At 51.3% G+C, this 18,085-nt stretch overlaps 8 protein-coding genes across 8 annotated transcripts; 4 read left to right on the top strand and 4 right to left on the bottom strand.

The window, feature by feature from the left end:
- Positions 1-573: 573 nt before the first annotated feature.
- BO97DRAFT_398942 (cytochrome P450) lies at positions 574-2,644 on the top strand (the record flags this gene model as incomplete). The annotated part of the gene is made up of 3 exons (XM_025694213.1): positions 574-961; positions 1,033-1,877; positions 1,952-2,644. The coding sequence occupies 3 exons, from the start codon at positions 574-576 to the stop codon at positions 2,438-2,440; spliced, it is 1,722 nt and encodes a 573-aa protein (XP_025547191.1). The 3' UTR covers positions 2,441-2,644.
- A 176-nt stretch (positions 2,645-2,820) lies between these two features.
- On the bottom strand, positions 2,821-4,569 carry BO97DRAFT_446432 (S-adenosyl-L-methionine-dependent methyltransferase). Its single transcript, XM_025698648.1, has 3 exons — positions 4,096-4,569; positions 3,693-4,025; positions 2,821-3,616 (listed from the first exon to the last, which is right to left on the bottom strand). Exons 1-3 carry the CDS (start codon positions 4,456-4,458, stop codon positions 2,909-2,911), a joined length of 1,404 nt encoding a protein of 467 aa, XP_025547190.1. The 5' UTR covers positions 4,459-4,569; the 3' UTR covers positions 2,821-2,908.
- Positions 4,570-5,091: 522 nt separating this feature from the next.
- On the top strand, positions 5,092-7,259 carry BO97DRAFT_354953 (MDR family MFS transporter; the record flags this gene model as incomplete). The annotated part of the gene is made up of 7 exons (XM_025692115.1): positions 5,092-5,398; positions 5,498-5,744; positions 5,819-6,332; positions 6,410-6,579; positions 6,676-6,701; positions 6,767-6,797; positions 6,884-7,259. The coding sequence occupies 7 exons, from the start codon at positions 5,092-5,094 to the stop codon at positions 7,257-7,259; spliced, it is 1,671 nt and encodes a 556-aa protein (XP_025547189.1).
- A 256-nt stretch (positions 7,260-7,515) lies between these two features.
- BO97DRAFT_408592 (uncharacterized protein) lies at positions 7,516-9,115 on the bottom strand. The gene is made up of 5 exons (XM_025695895.1): positions 8,975-9,115; positions 8,446-8,899; positions 8,298-8,384; positions 8,046-8,240; positions 7,516-7,989 (listed from the first exon to the last, which is right to left on the bottom strand). The coding sequence occupies exons 1-5, from the start codon at positions 9,029-9,031 to the stop codon at positions 7,691-7,693; spliced, it is 1,092 nt and encodes a 363-aa protein (XP_025547188.1). The 5' UTR covers positions 9,032-9,115; the 3' UTR covers positions 7,516-7,690.
- Positions 9,116-9,749: 634 nt separating this feature from the next.
- BO97DRAFT_377346 (cytochrome P450) lies at positions 9,750-11,782 on the top strand. The gene is made up of 4 exons (XM_025693055.1): positions 9,750-10,015; positions 10,077-10,850; positions 10,929-11,437; positions 11,506-11,782. Exons 1-4 carry the CDS (start codon positions 9,819-9,821, stop codon positions 11,697-11,699), a joined length of 1,674 nt encoding a protein of 557 aa, XP_025547187.1. The 5' UTR covers positions 9,750-9,818; the 3' UTR covers positions 11,700-11,782.
- A 446-nt stretch (positions 11,783-12,228) lies between these two features.
- On the bottom strand, positions 12,229-12,711 carry BO97DRAFT_428735 (uncharacterized protein; the record flags this gene model as incomplete). Its single annotated transcript, XM_025697318.1, has 5 exons — positions 12,229-12,264; positions 12,322-12,395; positions 12,444-12,461; positions 12,511-12,560; positions 12,611-12,711. The coding sequence occupies 5 exons, from the start codon at positions 12,709-12,711 to the stop codon at positions 12,229-12,231; spliced, it is 279 nt and encodes a 92-aa protein (XP_025547186.1).
- A 676-nt stretch (positions 12,712-13,387) lies between these two features.
- BO97DRAFT_437929 (Clavaminate synthase-like protein) lies at positions 13,388-14,665 on the top strand (the record flags this gene model as incomplete). Its single annotated transcript, XM_025697882.1, has 8 exons — positions 13,388-13,490; positions 13,545-13,605; positions 13,655-13,701; positions 13,754-13,887; positions 13,942-14,039; positions 14,087-14,368; positions 14,422-14,494; positions 14,543-14,665. 8 exons carry the CDS (start codon positions 13,388-13,390, stop codon positions 14,663-14,665), a joined length of 921 nt encoding a protein of 306 aa, XP_025547185.1.
- Positions 14,666-14,907: 242 nt separating this feature from the next.
- Positions 14,908-17,004, bottom strand: BO97DRAFT_355093 (T6SS phospholipase effector Tle1-like catalytic domain-containing protein; the record flags this gene model as incomplete). The annotated part of the gene is made up of 3 exons (XM_025692120.1): positions 14,908-15,892; positions 15,971-16,205; positions 16,284-17,004. 3 exons carry the CDS (start codon positions 17,002-17,004, stop codon positions 14,908-14,910), a joined length of 1,941 nt encoding a protein of 646 aa, XP_025547184.1.
- Between the last annotated feature and the right edge of the window lie 1,081 nt (positions 17,005-18,085).

Here is an 18,085-nt window from a genome sequence, read left to right as displayed (position 1 = left end):
CCGAAAGGCACTAGTCTTATTGATCCTTGTCCTTTAAGTGCTGGGATTAGCCTGCAGTGCTTTAGTGCTTACCTACCATCAGGCTATGTGTGCATGCAAAGTAATCGGAAGTATCGGCTAGTAAGCCAAGTGGTAAAATAAGTAAGCACAAATCTGACACCAGACGTATCAGAAAACCCACTTAGCAACTGGATGGTCTGAGGGGAGGGAGGATTCTGAGTCGGCTGCTCCGTACTCGTCGAACCATCTTGAGGCTTTGTAGGGCTAACTTCGGTAATGATCAGGTACAAAGTTCAACCAGTACTGTACTTTCTTATGCGTTGCCTTTCTTTAACAAATCTCCTGGGTTTTCCTTTCCCCTCTCCGTACACTCCCTTTATTCCTTTTTTTCCGCTTGTTCTTTTTTTTCCAACTCCCCCCCCTTGATTTCTTTCTTTCTCTCACACACAGTCTCTCTCCCTCTCTCCCTCTCTATTCCTCTCTTGCTATCACCGCGAATGTCAACCGTTCCCGCCAGAATCTGTGGTTGAGTCTTTCTTATTTTCTTGACCGGGATTGTTGGAGCCTGTCATCATGCTCCTGAAGGCTTTGGGCCTGCTGGTCCTCTCTTATCTGGGATGGAGCCTTGTGTCGATGGAAAAAAACTACCGCCGAGCCTCGGCCATGAACATCCCCTTAGTGCGCATCTACATTGACCCCATGAACCCTCTTTGGGTGGTTCTTGAGCCGATTGTCTGGTCATGGCTTGATCGGCTCCCTATCAACTGGCGCAACTATACTTTTGGTCGTTATTCCCGCCGTGGCTGGTACTTTGCCGACCGGGGTGAATCGCATCGCCGCTATGGTCCCATCTGGGCCATTGTCACCCCGCGCGATGTTTACGTCCAAGTCGCCGACTCAAAGGCTATTCACGAGATCTTTCAACGTCGAACCGACTTCATCCGTCCCAGTCATCTGTACAGTACGTGCGGACCTCCACCTTCTCGTTCTGCCCACTGATCCGCGGACCGTCTGACCTCTGCGATGGTATAGAGGTGCTTGAGGTTTATGGACCTTGCATCTCCACCGCCAGCTGGATAGACTGGCCACGACACCGCAAGGTTCTCGCGACCCCATTCAACGAGGGCATCATGTCCTTTGTGTGGAACGAAAGCGTGGAGCAGACGCGACAGATGATAAAAGCATGGGACAGTGCCACCGAGGGTCGGATTGCCAGCGTTGCCAAGGACACGCGCACTCTGTCTCTCAACGTCCTTGCCGCGACTGGGTTTCGCAAGTCGTTCTCTTTTCAGAGTGCCAATGGCCACACCGTTGGTCGAGGGCCTCAATCTACCCCGAGCAAAGAGAAGGGCCCAGCTGGGTCGGCGGGCTACCGTGATGCCCTCCAGACCGTCCTCGACAACTGCATTCTGCTCATGGTCCTGCCGCGGAAATGGCTGAGGCTTCCGATTGCGCCTCGATCGTGGCACCAGATCGCCGAAGCGGCCAATGACTTCCAGCAGTACATGGTCCGTATGTTGGATGAGGAGACCAAGGCGTTGAACACCGGCCAGGCTGGTAGTGGGGGTCTTATGACATCGTTTGTCCGGGCCATGGACCTTAAGCAGAAAACTGACGCAGATGGAGATACTGGAGCTTCCGGTGCCTCCCCTCCCAAAGGCCTTACCGTGGACGAGATCTTCGGGAATATCTTTGTGATCAATTTTGCAGGCCATGATACCACCGCTAACACGTTTGCCTTTGGACTACTCCTGCTGGCGGCGTATCCTGAAGTCCAAGAATGGGTGGCCGAGGAGTTGCGGGGACTGACAGAAGAAGAGATCAAAAACCACTACAATGATCTCTTTCCACGTCTTAGTCGCTGTCGATCGGTTATGGTAAGGTCAATCTACATTTGTCGCTCCTAGTTAGTAACACCGCTGACTCAAAGACCCGTGGCTCATACGCGCAGCTCGAGACCCTCCGCCTCTTCCCCCCAATCCAATCCTTACCCAAGTGGACAAGTAGCGAGCCGCAATCACTCCAAGTCGGTGAACGAACACTTGTCATTCCCGGTGACGTCGGTATCAACCCTAGCGTGCTCACCATGCACATCGACCCTCAATACTGGAGCGATCCGATGACCTGGAAACCTTCGCGCTGGGTCACGGCAGAAGGAGCGTCCGAGCAAATTATAATCCCCGAGCGGAGCAGCTACCTCCCCTGGTCCGACGGCCCGCAGAACTGTCCCGGGAATAAGTTCTCGCAGGTGGAGTTTGTGGCCGTCATGGCGACTCTCCTGCGGACCCATCGCGTCCACGCCGTCGCTGATCCCGGCGAGACTTTCCAGGAAACCCAGGCTAGGGTACTGGCGACCACGCAGGATGTGGATATGCAGTTGCTGCTGCGCATGAAGGACGCGGATCGCGTGCGGATGAGGGTGAGTCGCGTCGTCGTATGAGATTCTTCTCCGTTGGCAGTTAGGATGTAGAAACCGCATTGGCCGGCTTGGATCCATGTAATATACAAAATCATGCAAGTGACATCTTTTCTTCATTGTTTTTTTTCTTCGGTTTCATGAATTTTATTGGCTCCGATATAGAAGATATTTTGCTCTCTCGTGTGCTGCTACCGATTGCGCCTTCCTTATCATGAAAGAATGGATACGAATCATTTTTTAGTCCTGCCCTTCGATAGGGATTCTTGATCAACTTCTCAACAAGATAGCTTTCGATCTTGCTACTCTTAAATTTTACTCATGTTCCTTTCTACATTATGCCTATGTCTGCTAGTTGACCCGGAGATTCTTACAGACACGATATCTTAGTATGTCACAAGACAGCCGTATTCTTCACTTGAAACAGGAATACTTGGTACGGTACTGTACATAACAAACGAGACAGCACGGAACATTTTAAATATCGCCTCTTCACCCAACCCACTCAGCCTCAATGATGGCCATCCGCGCTCCAACAGGCACCGTCACCCCAAGAAACCGGTATTGAGGATGCGCCTCGGTGAACAAAGCTTCCCAGGTCTCGGCGTCGCGTTCACGGGCATTGTTAAATGATTTCATCGCGATATCCATATAGCGTAGATCGCGATTGGCCTTGGGGCCTAGCACTCCGGGTTCGGGAATACAGATATCATTGACCACGACGCGAGCGCCGGGCTTGAGCGCGGGGGTAAGATTGCGAAGAATCTTGACGGCGTAAGTGTCGGACCAGTCGTGCAGGATCCAGCGTAATAAGTAAACATCAGCGCCGAACACGGGCTGCGGAGTCAGGAAGTCGTGGGCCATGCCGGTGACGCGCTCGGCCACGGCGGCGGGCACCCGGGCTGCCAGGCCTGCGATCGTGTCGGGCAGATCCTGCACGATGCACCGAACGTCCGGATAGCGCTCAGCAATGGCGGTGCTCACCTCGCCGTTGGAGCCACCGATGTCGACAACCGTGGTGGTGGTGGTATCCTTCGTCCTGCGACGGTCAAAGTCGTAATTGTTGAGCAGGTGCGTGAGGTGATAGTCGGGGTGGAGGTGAGAGAAGCGCATGGCGGTGATGAACTGCTCATGACGGGCGGGATGTTTGCGGATCTCATCAAAAGGGTGTGAGGTGGTCCCATGCGCGAGAGCATAGCCCTGAGGAGAGGATTTCAGTCAGCCCATGTTCTCCCAACGCCATGGATATTGCCCTGCTCAACGGGATTCGTCTCACAGTTTCATTTGGTTCCTCGGATCCCGGCCACTTTTCCGTTGCGTCGACGGTGCGCGCGAAGGCGGGCCAAAATTCTTGGGCGATGTTTAGCAGCCAGGCTTCGATCATAGGGTTGTCAACAAGCAGCTTCGACGTGGCAGTATGCTCAACCACCCCCTTCTTTGGCTCGTTGAATATATGTCGGCTGATAGCAACACGCAGGAAGCGGGTCACGTCCTTGATGTTGAGCTGGGTGATCTTGGAGAGCTCCTCGAAAGTGACGGTACCTTCTAAGGGAACGTGTGCGGCAAGCCGGTAGCGGTAGATGTATTGCAGGGTCATAAGCAGTGGTTGCTAGTCATCTAGGGCATTAGTGCACCGTAACTCATCTTTTGTGGCGAGGAGAAGAGGAAAGGGACAATACGTCGCCTGGTGCGGTGAACAACAGCCCCATCGGACCTAGCAGGAGGTGGTGAAGCTCGTACGTCGCCTCGATGGCGTCCTCTTTCGCGATCTGCACGTCCCGAGGCAGCGGACGCATGGGATCCAATCCCTCGCCGTGTTGGTACGATGGTTCGGGGAGACCCTGGGACTTCACATAGTCGAGGTAAACTTTGGTGGCAGCCTGAGCCTTCTCGAGCAATTCCGTGACGCTGTTCCTGGGTGGATGGGCTGGCGAAGAATAGGTCCGAAGACATAGTTGACTGCCATAACTACCACCACAAATTGGCCGAAGCTGACCACGTCGCGCCGTGAAGCCTCGGGAGGAAAGAAGTCGTAATGCCATTCTGCTTGCTGTTCGAGGTCATGAATGTGGTAGAGTGGGACACTAAGCCACCAGGTCGAGTATTTGTATGTACATGAATATGAATATAGATAATGCAAACAGTGGTTTCATGATACATACGCACCAGCCATCTTCCAAAGAAGCTAACTATTTTTTATTGCCTAAATGATTCTAAGTTAATCAAGATTGGCTGATTAACGGTGCTTCGGCTAAATGGCACTGCGCTAATAATAAACCTTCCGAGTATTACCTAGTCCTACACAAAGTACTCAGTAATGACAGGACACTCCGATAACCGTGCTGTCAGTGAACCGGATTAATTCGTTCTCTGCCTTACACAATTCGATCAAAATTATCGGTCCGTCCCGATGGCCCCCAACGTCCAAAGGCCCCCGTTTGTGGTCCGTTTGCAACATCCATATGATACTTACTTCATAGGGCCTGCGGCATATGCATGATGCAGCTTGCTGATCCCAATTTGGGGGCAAGCGCCATCTTACACAGTAAATCGACCTTACCTAAACTCGTATTGTACAATACGATACAGTCCTGCCCCTCCACCGCGATCATTGATAACTTATCTGCTCTCCACTGCTGCTCCGAGTCTGTCTTACAATCAATTAATCAGAGATCATGGCCACCTTGGACGACTCCTCCGGCCACTCCTCCCGCCAGGAGCCGCCGTCCTATCTCGCAGGGTGGCGACTTGGCGTGGTGATTACCTGTCTATTCTTTGGTTCTTTTCTGATTGCGTTGGACACTAATATCATCAATGTTGCGATTCCCCAAATCTCCACGGATTTCCACGCGCTGGACGATGTGGCATGGTATGGAACCGGCTACTTACTCACCGTGACTGCATTCCAGCCAGTCTATGGAAGCTGCTATCGCTTTTTCAAGACAGACATAGTCTATCGTCTGTCCATTCTGATTTTCGAGGGTAAGTGATGAATTGTTTGACACAACTCCGATCTGAGTAAGCACTAACTCCGAACTAACTAACTAATTCACTAACTAATTGGTGGGGTCATTTTCACAGTGGGGACTGTCCTGTGCGCGGCGGCAACTTCATCCTCAATGTTCATCGTGGGCCGGGCCGTCGCCGGCTTCGGAGCCGCAGGAGTGCTCCAGGGAGCTTTGAGTATTATCGGACAGGTGGTGCAATTGGAGAAACGACCATTGTATATGGGAATCGTCATTAGTGTCTTTGTCATCACCGTCTGCATTGGTCCCCCTTTAGGCGGAGTATTTACCCAACACGCAACGTGGCGATGGTGTTTCTGGATGTAGGTTGACCTCCTCCCTCCTCCACCCACCCCTAAAATCGGTCTATGATGACCTCAATTAATCTATGCTGCAGCAATCTCCCCTTTGGTGCTGTCGTTCTTGGCGGCCTTACTGTCTTTCTTAAGATCCAGGGTCAGGCCAACGAAGACCGGCAATTATCCATACGCGCAAAGTGGGCACGCATGGACCCTCTAGGCTGTGCCATTTTTCTGGGGGCGGTATGCTGCTTGCTCCTAGCCTTGCAGTGGGGTGGCCAGACCCGACCCTGGATTTCCTCCACCGTAATTGGGCTACTTGTCGGCGCTGCAGTGCTAGCCCTACTCTTTGTATATGTGCAGTGGAAGCGAAAAGAGCGGGCGCTCATCACTCTCCGGATCCTCCGCCGGCGGTCCGTTTACACATCTGCCATGGTCCTCTTCTTCTTGGGAGGATCAACATACCTGGACACCTACTTTCTGCCATTTTACTTTGAGGCTGTGCATGGAATCAGCCCCGTCTCGAGTGGGGTCAATTTCATCCCTCTAATGCTTTCCGAAATGGTAGCATTGATTCTCATCGGGGCTGTTGTTAAACAGTGGGGTCATTACGTGAGTACAGGACGCAATGAGTCAATTGATCTGCCGGCCTTTTGTTAGCTGCATCTCACTAATCGATAATAATTTAGGTCCCCTACATCCTAGCGGGAGACCTTGTCTGCATTGTGGGAACATCACTTTTGACACAACTGCATCCGTTGACCCGGACTGTGCAGTGGGCCGCGTATTTGGTGGTGACCGGCTTAGGGCTGGGACTGGCCATGCAACTGCCGTATACTGCCATTCAAGTCACACTCACGTAAGTGATTCGCCCCAACAGACCTTTTGAGTTCCCTGCAGAACGGCACATAGCCTACCGTGTCTGACGTCTGCCTGCCTCCGCTTGGCTGAACAGGGCCGACGATCTACCAATGGGAAATGGTACGTCTTATCAGCAACTATCCTCGTCAATAGACCCAACCTAACCGATTGGACCAATGATGTAGCAATTGCCGTTTTATTCTATCAACTAGGAGGGTAAAGTTCTTTCCAGCCAGCCTCCCCCAAACTGACCATCCCTCGCTAACCTCGCGTTCCAATTTTTTTTTTCTTTGAAAAAACAGGGCTATCGCAATTGCCATGGGACAGACCGTCGTGCTGAGCACGATCACAGAGAATCTGCACGGACAAATCCCCGGCCTTACCAGCCATGATGTTTTCGCCGCCGGCGCGGCTAACCTCAGAATCCTGGCGCCAACGGCAGCAGACTTGGAGCTGCTGCGCGAGATTTGGAACCAGGGAATCGCGCGCACCATGATCCTGTCTGCGGCGTTGGTCGCGGCCGCGGTACCCTTCACATTGGGGATGGAATGGCTAAATGCGAAACGGGTAGCAAGGGCAAGGGAGGCGCAAGAGAAGCGAGGGGGCGGGAAGACACAGGAGGAAGAGAAAAGTCAAGGAGTGGTAGTTGTGGCAGTGGATCCTGCAAGCGTAGATTGATTATCTAGTTTAGTGTCTCTGTTTTGCGGTGGGAGGGAAAGGTGGAGGAAAGCTCCGAATCCTTTCGGGTATTATGTCCGTGCAATTATTAATAGCTCGTGAGGAGGTGGTTCTGGACGCATCACTCACTCTATCTTACTCGCTTGAAATTCGCCGAGATCTGAGATTTTGCACCCGCTTCAGGGCCAGTTTTAGAGCACCACGTGTTCAAGGCTTGACCCGATATCTAATCGTGAGTGAAAACCGGATCGGCGAACTTGGAGAGTTTCAAGCCTGGTGAATGGATTTTACATCAAAGAGACGCTGACGGTATAAACAGATAAATAAAAAGTGGCTCCTGCAGTGTCACATACAGACACCGACAACCACTGACACGGGAGACAGTGCACATTGAAGCTAAATTTCATGCCGGCTTTTCCTTGAGCCAGCTTTCAGTGCCAGTCCCTGGACTCCCCGGTGCGCGAGGGGTTCCGACTGGCTGGCTCACTCGCCAGATCAAAATCATTGCGCACATGGACCAGGTCTAGTGGTACGAGCTTAGCGGCGCCCGCGTTCTTGTGCGACTCCTCGTCGCCCTCGGTGCCTGGTCCCGACTGCGTGCGCGCATAGCGGTTCCGTACACTGTTCAGAAGCGGGTTATAAGGCGTGTAGGCAGCCTTGCCATACAGATGCTGGTTCTGGGACGTGACGAACAGTTGGCGGAATGAGGCGATACAGGAAATGATGATGGCTGTATTGCTCGATGTTAGAGAACAGTGTAAGTCAGTGGTAGTGCGACAAACCCACCAGTTCCCAATTCAATAAAGCTCCAGAAGTATAACCATGCCAAATCGACGGACTTATCCAGCGAGTTGTTGATAACGACGCGGATGATGGATACCGCCATGACCACGACCGTCACGGAAAACAGACTCAGCAAGACGAGCTTCTTGTGGAAGGAGATCCGCGTCTTCCAGAGAATCAAGACGGGAATCGAAAGGACTGCAGATGTTTGTTAATTGTTGCAGATATTCTCAGCGATACAGATTGACGGCTTACTCAACAAATCGGTGATCACATCCCCGGCGCAGTTGGCCCAGAAGGTGCGGTTCTCATAATGGACGTGATTGAGATTGCCGCACTGGGCTGTTTGTTCTTCGTGTTAGAGGGAAGTAAGTGCAGTCGGTCGGTGATCAGGGGAACTCACTCATGATATACTCTAATCCCCCCAAACTGCATTTGTAGTCGATATCGGCGACTGAGGCAATCCACACAGCCACCGTCGCAAACAGAACCACAAACCACCAGATCCGGTGGCTTCGGATCTTGGAGCCAAGCCGCAAGAAAAAGGCCAAAAATGAGAACTTCACGCACCACAGCCCCGAGTAAAACAGGATGGTGAGCGGCGCAATGAACTGCATGAAGCGACCAAACTTGGGGAGGATCTCGGGGGTGTAGGACTGAGTCCCGGCGCTTATGGCGTAAAACGCATACAGCACCTGCCCTTCTATCTGCCAGATAATCGCAGTGGTCAACATAATTGCCCACGCCAGGACCACAAGATAGTCATCCACATAAAGGCGACGGAAAGATCCAAATCGGACCACAACACGAAAGAGGACGAAGAGGAACGAGGTCCACGTAAAGGCCCAGAGCACGCCCTGCATTTACAGTAGTCAGACAACCGGGCAAAAGAGAGGGCGAGGCTATAAAAACCGGACATAAGGGCCACCTACGAGAAAAACGGGTTTGGATACTCGGGCATTCATCTGTTCAAAAGCACTGGTCTCCATTTTGCACTGAGGACTTATGTCCTATGCGTGAATTCTGTCGATGCTCATCAAAGCAAAGGAGGCTGGCTGTTAAAAAGGATCATGATGTGTATGAGGTGGATAATAAGCACCGAGCTTTGATCATCCTATTGATCCTGTTTTTCTTGTTCTTCTGGCCCGTACAGTGCTGCGGAAAGTCTATAAGCGCTAAATTGAAGTTGGGGGCCAAACTTTCGTGATGAAGCTGACCTCACCGGGGGTAGGAGCTTTTTATTTGCTGCTTTTTGCATGCTGCATTCGTCATACCATAGCATAGGGCGGAGTGCAGTGTGACGGGTTGAGGGGGAGGGGAAGGGAGGAGGGGGGGGTTTCCGCCGTTTCTGATCCAGATTGGCTCCCATTTTAGCTACTGGCAGGGCTCGCACCTCACACAGCCCCCCATGAAGAAGGAGACGACAAGGTACAGGTACATGCATGCACGGCATGCAGTGAGACCAGTTCTGACAAGTCTGTCAGTCTCTCGGCTAATTCTGATCCGTGCTTATACCCGCTCAAACCACATTACCCCTCATGACTACCAAAATACTTCTCATTTCTCTGACCCACATACATATACAGTAGGAAACTAGTAGTATCCCTGCCCTTTATCGGTGGTAGCGAACAGTAGGTAACCTCACTCACTACTATATAGGCAGGTATCGTGCTGTGACTATGAAGATGCCAGGAGAAGGAGGAAAGGGCGCAATACCAATTGGTATTCAGTAAGATCAGAATTGCCCGCACAGCGAGTGTCCCTATCTTCGACATCATGTTTTTTATTCTCATTCCCTGTGTGGCCGCTACAATCGTGGCAACTTCTCTTATCTTTAACGTCTTGGTGGGTTGGCTGAGAGCGCTGGAAAAGGCGCCATCCACGACAGCGCAAACCGTACCCTACACCATACCATTCATCAAGAGTACATTTTCATTTGTGTTCAATGGCCCAGATTTCTATCGACGAGCTTCGTAAGTTACTGAGATGTCCATCCTTGCATCCCCCTTTGCCCTCGCATTAAACAAAATTCAGAAACTTCTGCCAGGGCCAGTGGCCAGTGCGCGTCGATTTGCTGAACGACGAGGTTTATCTTGTTCAAGGACAGAAGAATATTCTCTCGGTTTTCAGCAACCCGGGACTGACTGTTACTCGCGCCTATGGCATTGTGCTGAAATACTGTTTTGGGATGGATCAGCAAGCTGTTGATGTCTACGTTTCAGACACCTCAGGCTCCAGGCATCGACCCATATCTAGCAGTACAACACCCCACAACAGCCGTGTAAGCTATCACACCCATGAGAACCTTACTCAAGGTCTGCTTGGAAGCGGGCTCGACTCGACGACACAGCGGTTCGAGGCAGCCTTGTATGCTGCACTCGACAAGGCGGTCCCTAGCATCTCTGACTGGAAGTTCGAGCCGGATTTGACCCAATTCTTCGAGGAACATCTAGGCACGGCCCTCTTGCAGGCCCTATGCGGTCCGCTACTCGTGGAAGAAAGCCCGAATTTGGTTCGCAAGCTCTGGCAATATGACAAGCTTATCATGGCTCTGGCCAAGCGCCTACCCTCGTGGCTAATCCCCGGCTCCTACCAGCTGCGAGACGAATTGCTGGCTATGATAATGAGGTGGCACAAACTAGCCACTGAGCTTTCCACGGCACATCCGGAAAGGAAACCATCAGATCAGAGCCAAGCGGACCCCTACTGGGGTTCGGCCATGATGCGGGAACGAAATAAAATGCTGCTGACCATTGATGGACAAGACCGACGATCCGTGGCCTCTACTGATCTTGGGTTTATTTGGGCGTATGTGATATGGATCCGTTGTCCCCGGATTAAGAATGTTTGATATACTAAGTTTTCTCTCTCCATATGCGCGTCCAGCTCTATCACAAATGTGGTCCCATCTACCATGACCCTCAGCACGCACATTTTCCACGATAGCACTCTGGCTCGCGAGCTTCGTTCGCGGCTTCAGGAATGCATTCGTCCAGACACAGATGGGGTTCAATGTAACATGGAAAAACTAGCCAAGGAACCACTGTTGCTTTCCATGTACGCAGAAACCCTCCGGTTTGGAGTCCAAATCCACGTCCCAAGGTGCTCTCCTCACCAACCCTTAAATCTTGCGGACAAAATCATCCCGGCCAACAAATTGCTTCTCATCAACACCGCCCTTGCACACACTGATGAGGAGGTATGGAACACCCGGGATGGTCAATATCCACTGAACACGTTCTGGGCACAACGATTCCTTGTCGACCCGGCCGACCCGCGAAGCGGGCCGTTGAAACCTTCGCGATTTGCCAAGCAATTACGAACAGCACATCCGGACAGCTCTAGAGAAGAATTCAGCGTGCAAGGACTTGAGGGTATTTGGATTCCTTACGGAGGTTTGTCAATGTCTTGTAGCGTCTTTGAATCGGACTTGTTATCAACTGACATTGTAATACGTGAATAGGAGGCCAACACGCTTGTCCCGGACGGCTTCTCGCCAAGCGAGTGATGTTGCTGACCAGCGCCATGTTGGTCACTATGTTCGACGTGGAACTACTGGCCCCAGAGTCGGCACTGCAGTTTCAGTCGAGTCGGTTCGGTTTCGGGGTGCGGAAGCCGGTGGCACAGGTGCCATTTCGCATCAGGCGTCGCTGTTGAGGACCCAGGCTAGGATTGAATCTGTTGAAGAGTAGCTTGAGCCTGTTATTGTTGATCTTTATATATGGAAGAAGTGCCACCCCAAAGGGATTCTAGGCTGAACTATAGCAGACCTCTTGTATCGTTCAACGCGCTTCATTTAACGAGCAATTCTTTGCAGTGCTCTAACCAGAACTTTGAGAGTCAGTTCGCGCAGAGTCAGTAAAGGCTTTTATCGCCAGCATAGTCGACAAATGCGCCATTTGGCATTGTTGGCAGACGCAGCCACCATCGATGAGGGCATTGGGCCGTTGTGATTGGGGTTGCAATACAAGGAGAAAATAATTTTAGTAAGAACACGTCCGCTATGCAGTATTCGATGAGAGTATTACTGCCATACTCATGTATGATCGACTTTCCTTTTCCTCATCTAAAGAGTCCAGACAAAGCGGCTTTTGCGTCCTGTAGAAAGTGTTTCCCGACATAAAACGAGTCAAATGCTGTGGCCAAGAAGCTGAGCCTGGGCATGTGTACTGCGATGGCTTGGTGATTACCGTAACTCTTCAGAGATGAGTGCAATATGATTCTACAGAAGACAGAGTAATCGAAATATAGCAGGTGTTGAAGTAGTTGAGCTGATTACGTTGAGCTGATTACCGTTGAGTTTGAAGTCTTCCTTCAGCCCGTTGACATATGCATTGCTGATATTTGTTTGGTCTGAGGCTAGTCAGCATCCAGTATTTTGGTCCAGATCGGTTGGCTTACCCAGATACTTGACGAAAACTGGGATATTGTCAGTGATGGGCTCTTAATAAAGGTCGGGCTTACTCACACCATAGACAGGCAAAAGCAAGGATTGATAAGTCTAGCTTGAAGAGCAACCTATGCAGTCAGTCTCAAGTGAGGAAGCACACCGACATCGCTCGACTCACTTGCGCTCATTGGCCGGGTAATTGGTCGGATACCAGTTGAACACTTCTTTGAATAGCCCCCATGGACCCAGCTTCCCACTCTTTGTGTTATTGCTGGACATTATGATGAGTCCTTGCCTGCATCAACTCTACCAGGATGATCTTTCCGTCGTCGCACACCCCCAGCAACATATCGGCCGATTCATCCGCAGACTTTATGTAGTGCCCAGACCAATGACGATTGAGGTAATCGAGACGATAAATGGTTGTTGCACTACTTGCCATACCTCCACAGGTTTTCGTCATGAATGGCTGCGCGAATACGATGGGGAGAGGCTACAACGAGGGGGGTATGACTGCAACATTTCCGTGCGGGATGGCGTGCCGCAAACCCTGGCATAGTAGGAAGTCAATCAGTTGTTATCTCTGACATGAGTCAAGCCATGTGCATTTGATTGGCTGGAGCGAGTCAAGAGACGCGATAAACTTAGGATGGCATGCTTTGCAGGGCGGCTTTGCAATTCACTCAACGGCAATTGTGCCGTGCGGGGTTGAGTTGATGTCTCCCAGCCATAGTAGCTCCATGCAACTTCACCCCTGTGATTTAAACTTCGTGGTTTCATCTGAATTAGTGCCTCGAGCTCGATTGATTAGATTCAAACGTTTGTCGTGAGACTTGAGTACCCAAAAATGCCGGGTTTGATTGACCGATACGAGATCACGTCCCTGCGACGAAAGAGAATCGTAGATGATTTACTTGCCTCTCTTTGAACTCAACTTCTCGATACTTACAGCTAAATGCCCTGGGCTGAGCTCGTTACCCTTGATTTGAGTCGATATGACCAGGCGGGAGATAAGGAAGAGCTTGTGAAACAACTCGACCATGCTGTGCGACACGTCGGTTAGTATTCGCACTCATCAATCTAGGCCAAAACCCTAATCCCACCGCTCCAAGGCTTCTTCCACGTAAAGGACTTCAATATCAGCCAAGAAGAAATATCGCCAATTTGCTCTCGGTCGCGAGTTCTACGCGCTCTCATTGGAGGTTTAGCTCAAGTACCACAGCAGCACCGATCTCGAGAGTGGCGAGTACGATGGTTACAGACCAGCTGGTCATCGAGTGTAAGCTCTATCACCCTAAGAGATAGTCAATCGAGCTAACAGCTCCTGGACTGGGCAACGGTATAAAGGGCAATATCCAAGTCTACAACATTCCCAAATTCGATGGCTACCACAAGCGAAAGCAACCTCCCGTTCTCGCAGACCACATCGATGAAATCGAATCATCGTTCAGCCGAGTAAGTGCCTCCTTGCTGTTCAATCCACTCTGCCTCCACCAATCACACCTACAGAAATGCCACAGCGAAGTAGTCGTTAAGCTCCTCCGCCTCTTCGCGATCCTGCTCGAACTTCCCGACGAAGACAACTCGCCCACGACCACCAATACGACGTCGAAGGCGAAGATCACCTCCGCTACATGCACTATGCCGCCCGCAGCGACGAGGAAAACACGAAGGTCGCCAGTATCTACACCCCAGGCCACACAGATCTCGGCACCGTCACCCTCCTCTTCCGCCAGCCTGTCGCGGCGCTGCAGATTCTCAACTCCGAAGGGGAGTGGAAATGGGTGCGCCCGCAGGATAGCACGATCACTATCAACACCTGCGATGCGTTGACGGCGCTCACGGGCAGGCTGATCAAGTCGAGCTTTCATCGCGTGCATGCGTCCCCTCCCGTCCAAGCGCATGTGGATTGGTTGGGGGTGCTGTATTCTGCACGGTGGGTTTACGATCCTCCGTCTAATCCAAGTAGTAATGTGCTATTGTGGGTAGGCCTAACAATCATGTCCTGCTGAACCCAATCACGAACAGTCCGCTGCTCAACCGCCTTGGGCTCACTCAAAATGTTTTCACGGAGTTGGGTCAGCATCTGACGACCGAGCAATGAGTCAAGGTACGGCAGACTCAGCAGCAAAGACGCAACCGGGATGTGAAGGTCTCTAACGACGGGAAGTTTTCCTACGGGGAGATGAAATCAGAGGTACTTCCTGGATTGGAAGTCAAGGTGTACAATTAGAGATCAGATCAAGAATTGAGGCGATCTGGGTTTGACAGAAGATTATGGAGAAATACTGGCTGATAGTAAAACTTACATTAAACTAACAACCACATACAATCCATTGAATTGATCAGCTTTGACCCTTCCAGGCGGATCAAAATATTGCTTGAAAGTTGTCTGGATGCTATCAAGAATATAAAGCTGAACATTTACGCGCTATAAATGACACATCGGTTCTTAGATACAGGAATAGGCATGATTCAACCCTGATACCCTGGACTTTGGCTGAAACTGCTGGCTGAAAGTTCTTCAAGCGGCAGTAAGCCAGTAGGCGTACTATGCTCGGATTCTAGAACAGACCCTTCCTCTTTTTCCTCGGTCGAAATAAACTTACTATCGACAATCTTCCGATAGTGCCTATGAAGCCCTTCAGGTACGCTGTTGAGTGCGTTCGACACCCCATTCGACACTTTGAATGCAGTATTTGTGCTCCCTGTCATTCGGTCCTGTTCTTGCTGGAAAATGTACTGTAATGCGTCCTCGTGCTGTTTGAGAGCCATCCACTCATAAGAATTTTCTCCTCCCAAGTGCCACTCTGGTACGTCCTCCCCATCCAGAGAGTAGACGAACTCTTTGCCAACCAAGCGGCGACTGTATTGCCCTGCGGACAGACCCATGGGCAAATACGTTTTGTTCTTCTTGTTCTCCACACGGAAGTTCACAATCGGGTGGATCTGGGCGCAGGTGAAGCCAATGATTTCCTTCTTGGTCTTCGGGTCTTTGTACACGTTCGCACTGGGCTCACGCCCCCTCTTACCATTGGGGATGTACATACTGGTGAAACTGTCGGGCATGTCGGCCAGTCCCCAAGTATAGACGCGTTCGCCCGAATAGGGCGCGGGGGTAAGAGGATGCATGACAGTCGAGGCCACCCGCTTGGCACCGCGTCCGATATACGCTCTCCAGGACTCCTTCTCGCCTTCTTTCGGCGCGTCCTTCCTGCGTGCAGCATTCAAGGCACGGAATCTCTCCTGCCGACGGTTGTAATCGTCTTTAATAGTCCACTTGTTGATGGCGACATGGGGCTTGATTTGGTCCAACATCCAGGCGAACACGATGTTAGACATTTCTTCCATGTCACCGTGGTTGAGCAACGTGTCACTTGAGCCTCCGCCGATGTTGATATGGTAGCCGGGGAACCACACCTGCGTGAGCTTGGGGATGCCCAGGTGGAGATTGTCATCGCTGGCCACAAACTCTCGGCGGGCTCGCCAGACCTTTCCGTTTGCCGCATTAATGTTCTTGCCCGCCTGGTCTAGGAACGTGTAGTCGGTTGGATGGAGCTTCCCATGCTCCTGGGCCTCCTTGACTAAACGCCGTCGCTCTTTGCCGGCTTCGTTCAAGGCCTTCAGCTTTTCTTTCGCCGTCTTCTCGAGGGACAACCTGACGTTCTCCTCGGTCACGTTCGGGTAACCCTCCTTGGGTAAGCACCAAACCTCGGGATAGAATGCATTGCGGTACTCATCGAGAGCCAGAGCCTGAATGGCATGTTTTATATCTATTTCACCCGGAGGTTGGAGAGTCAGTCAAAGTTTCGCACCATGTCGCAACAGAGAGGTGAGACAGAATTGCTTACGTCGCGAAAGGTTAACGTTGTGCCATCCAGGGGGATCCTTCCAGAACATCATGTAGGCAGGTAGCTGGACTCCAGCAACCTCTGGGATCCCCAAAGCTTGGACTGTATCGTAAACAGCCACGACCTCCACCAGCCGGGAGTCCTTCTGTGCCCAATCGTGATTGTAATTCGCCTCCCAAGCCAGGCCAGTGTCGGTGCCATGCTTCCTATGATTTTCAGATGCTCTGCCATCGATGAAGCGGAAATAGTCGTCGCTGCAGTAGAAGGGCCGGTTCTCTCTCGGCTTCTTGTATAGCTTCCAGAGCTCGGGAAAACGATGCAAATCCCGACGCTCACAGATGCCGACGTCGGAGATCAGCCCTGCGATCGCGCGAGCCGTGTACGCGCCACGGGAGAAGCCAAAGCACAAGATCTTGTCGCCAGGGTTCCAGTTCATGGCCACGAAGTTGTATGCTTCGACAACGTTGCCATCCAGCCCGTCGCCCACGGCTCCTTCCAGCATCTTACTAACGGCCAGCGAGGTGGTTCCGACCCCGGAGTCGTACCACACCACTTGTTGCCACTCTTTCTCCCCAGAGCGGTCCACAGGCTTTATAGCCCGACATAGCCGAGTGATGTTGGAAGGGCAGTTCTGCTTTCCGGAGACGGCTGTCTGCCATGTTCCGTCGAAACACAAGATGATCCGCTTGGGAACAGGTGGAGAAGAAGTAGAACCAGTCATCTTGTCTATCGACAAATAATGACTTGGGGATAGTCTACAATGCTTCAATCGAGAAGATTCTAGGCCGATTTTATACTGATGGTGGTGCATTACCCCTGAGAAAGTCGGTCGGCTGTATTTGCCGGGTTCGCTGCTGTTCGCCTGCTCAGCTGCGGAGGCACGGCGCGCTACGGGGTTCTAGCCATCGCTCTCCACGTGTTCAGCCGCTGTAAACGAAGCCACAAGTGCCGGTGATCCACTTTCTTTCAGCTGAAGTTGATAGTTCAATCTGTCAAACCTCATTTTGGGTGGCGAGTGGGCCTGGCCTGGTCCTGGTCGGCTATTTCTGCCTCCTGCTTGCACACTCCCGCACGGGACCGCGTATACTTCGTGTTCTGCTTATCAGACCATATAGTAGAGTACGTATAATATTGCCACCTCCTCGTCCAGTCTATATCAATGTACCGTTTGGTGGTGAGGTGTGTTCTTCCTTCTCCGTTCTGGTTGTGGTTATGTGTTTCCTCGGGCATGTGACTTAGGGCTATTGAGGAACAGAACACATCACTGGAGGTTGCATGCTTGCAACATGAATTGGTCGCTCTGTTCTTTGCTACGCCTAGTAAGAAAACAATTTTAGTACATAATCCCCAGTCGTCCCTGATTGATACTACTTGCTCGATTTAAGTTGCTGTTCTAGATCGCCTAAGTACAAATAAAGCAGCTTGCAAGGGACATGATTAATAGCCTTGCTCAGAACTATGGCAATGGCTCTCGCACATTCTGTAAAAAGGTCTATATTAATCCTTGAAAAGTCGGTCATCTCGATGATCAGGCCCTTCTAGATGCCATCGTTAGAAGGTGATATTGTGGTGCAACTGATGGGTCGCAGGATGCTCCCAGCGGCACTCCCTACATCCGCCATAGCGTTGTCGTCGCTTGACATGCAGCTTGAACAAAGAACACTTGGCGAAAGATAACCTTATATTAAAGTCTTATCTCCATTGTTCGGAAATCATTCTATAGTGGATATCAAAGGAACAATGAACAATTGAATGTTACTACCACTGAGATGGAAATTCCCGGTACCTGCTCCATTAAAATC

The sequence above is a fragment of the Aspergillus homomorphus genome (assembly GCF_003184865.1).
Source record: "Aspergillus homomorphus CBS 101889 unplaced genomic scaffold BO97scaffold_54, whole genome shotgun sequence".
Lineage (NCBI taxonomy): Eukaryota > Fungi > Ascomycota > Eurotiomycetes > Eurotiales > Aspergillaceae > Aspergillus > Aspergillus homomorphus.
The sequence above is the reverse complement of the archived record's forward strand: the minus strand, read 5'-3'. Positions and strand labels throughout refer to the sequence as shown.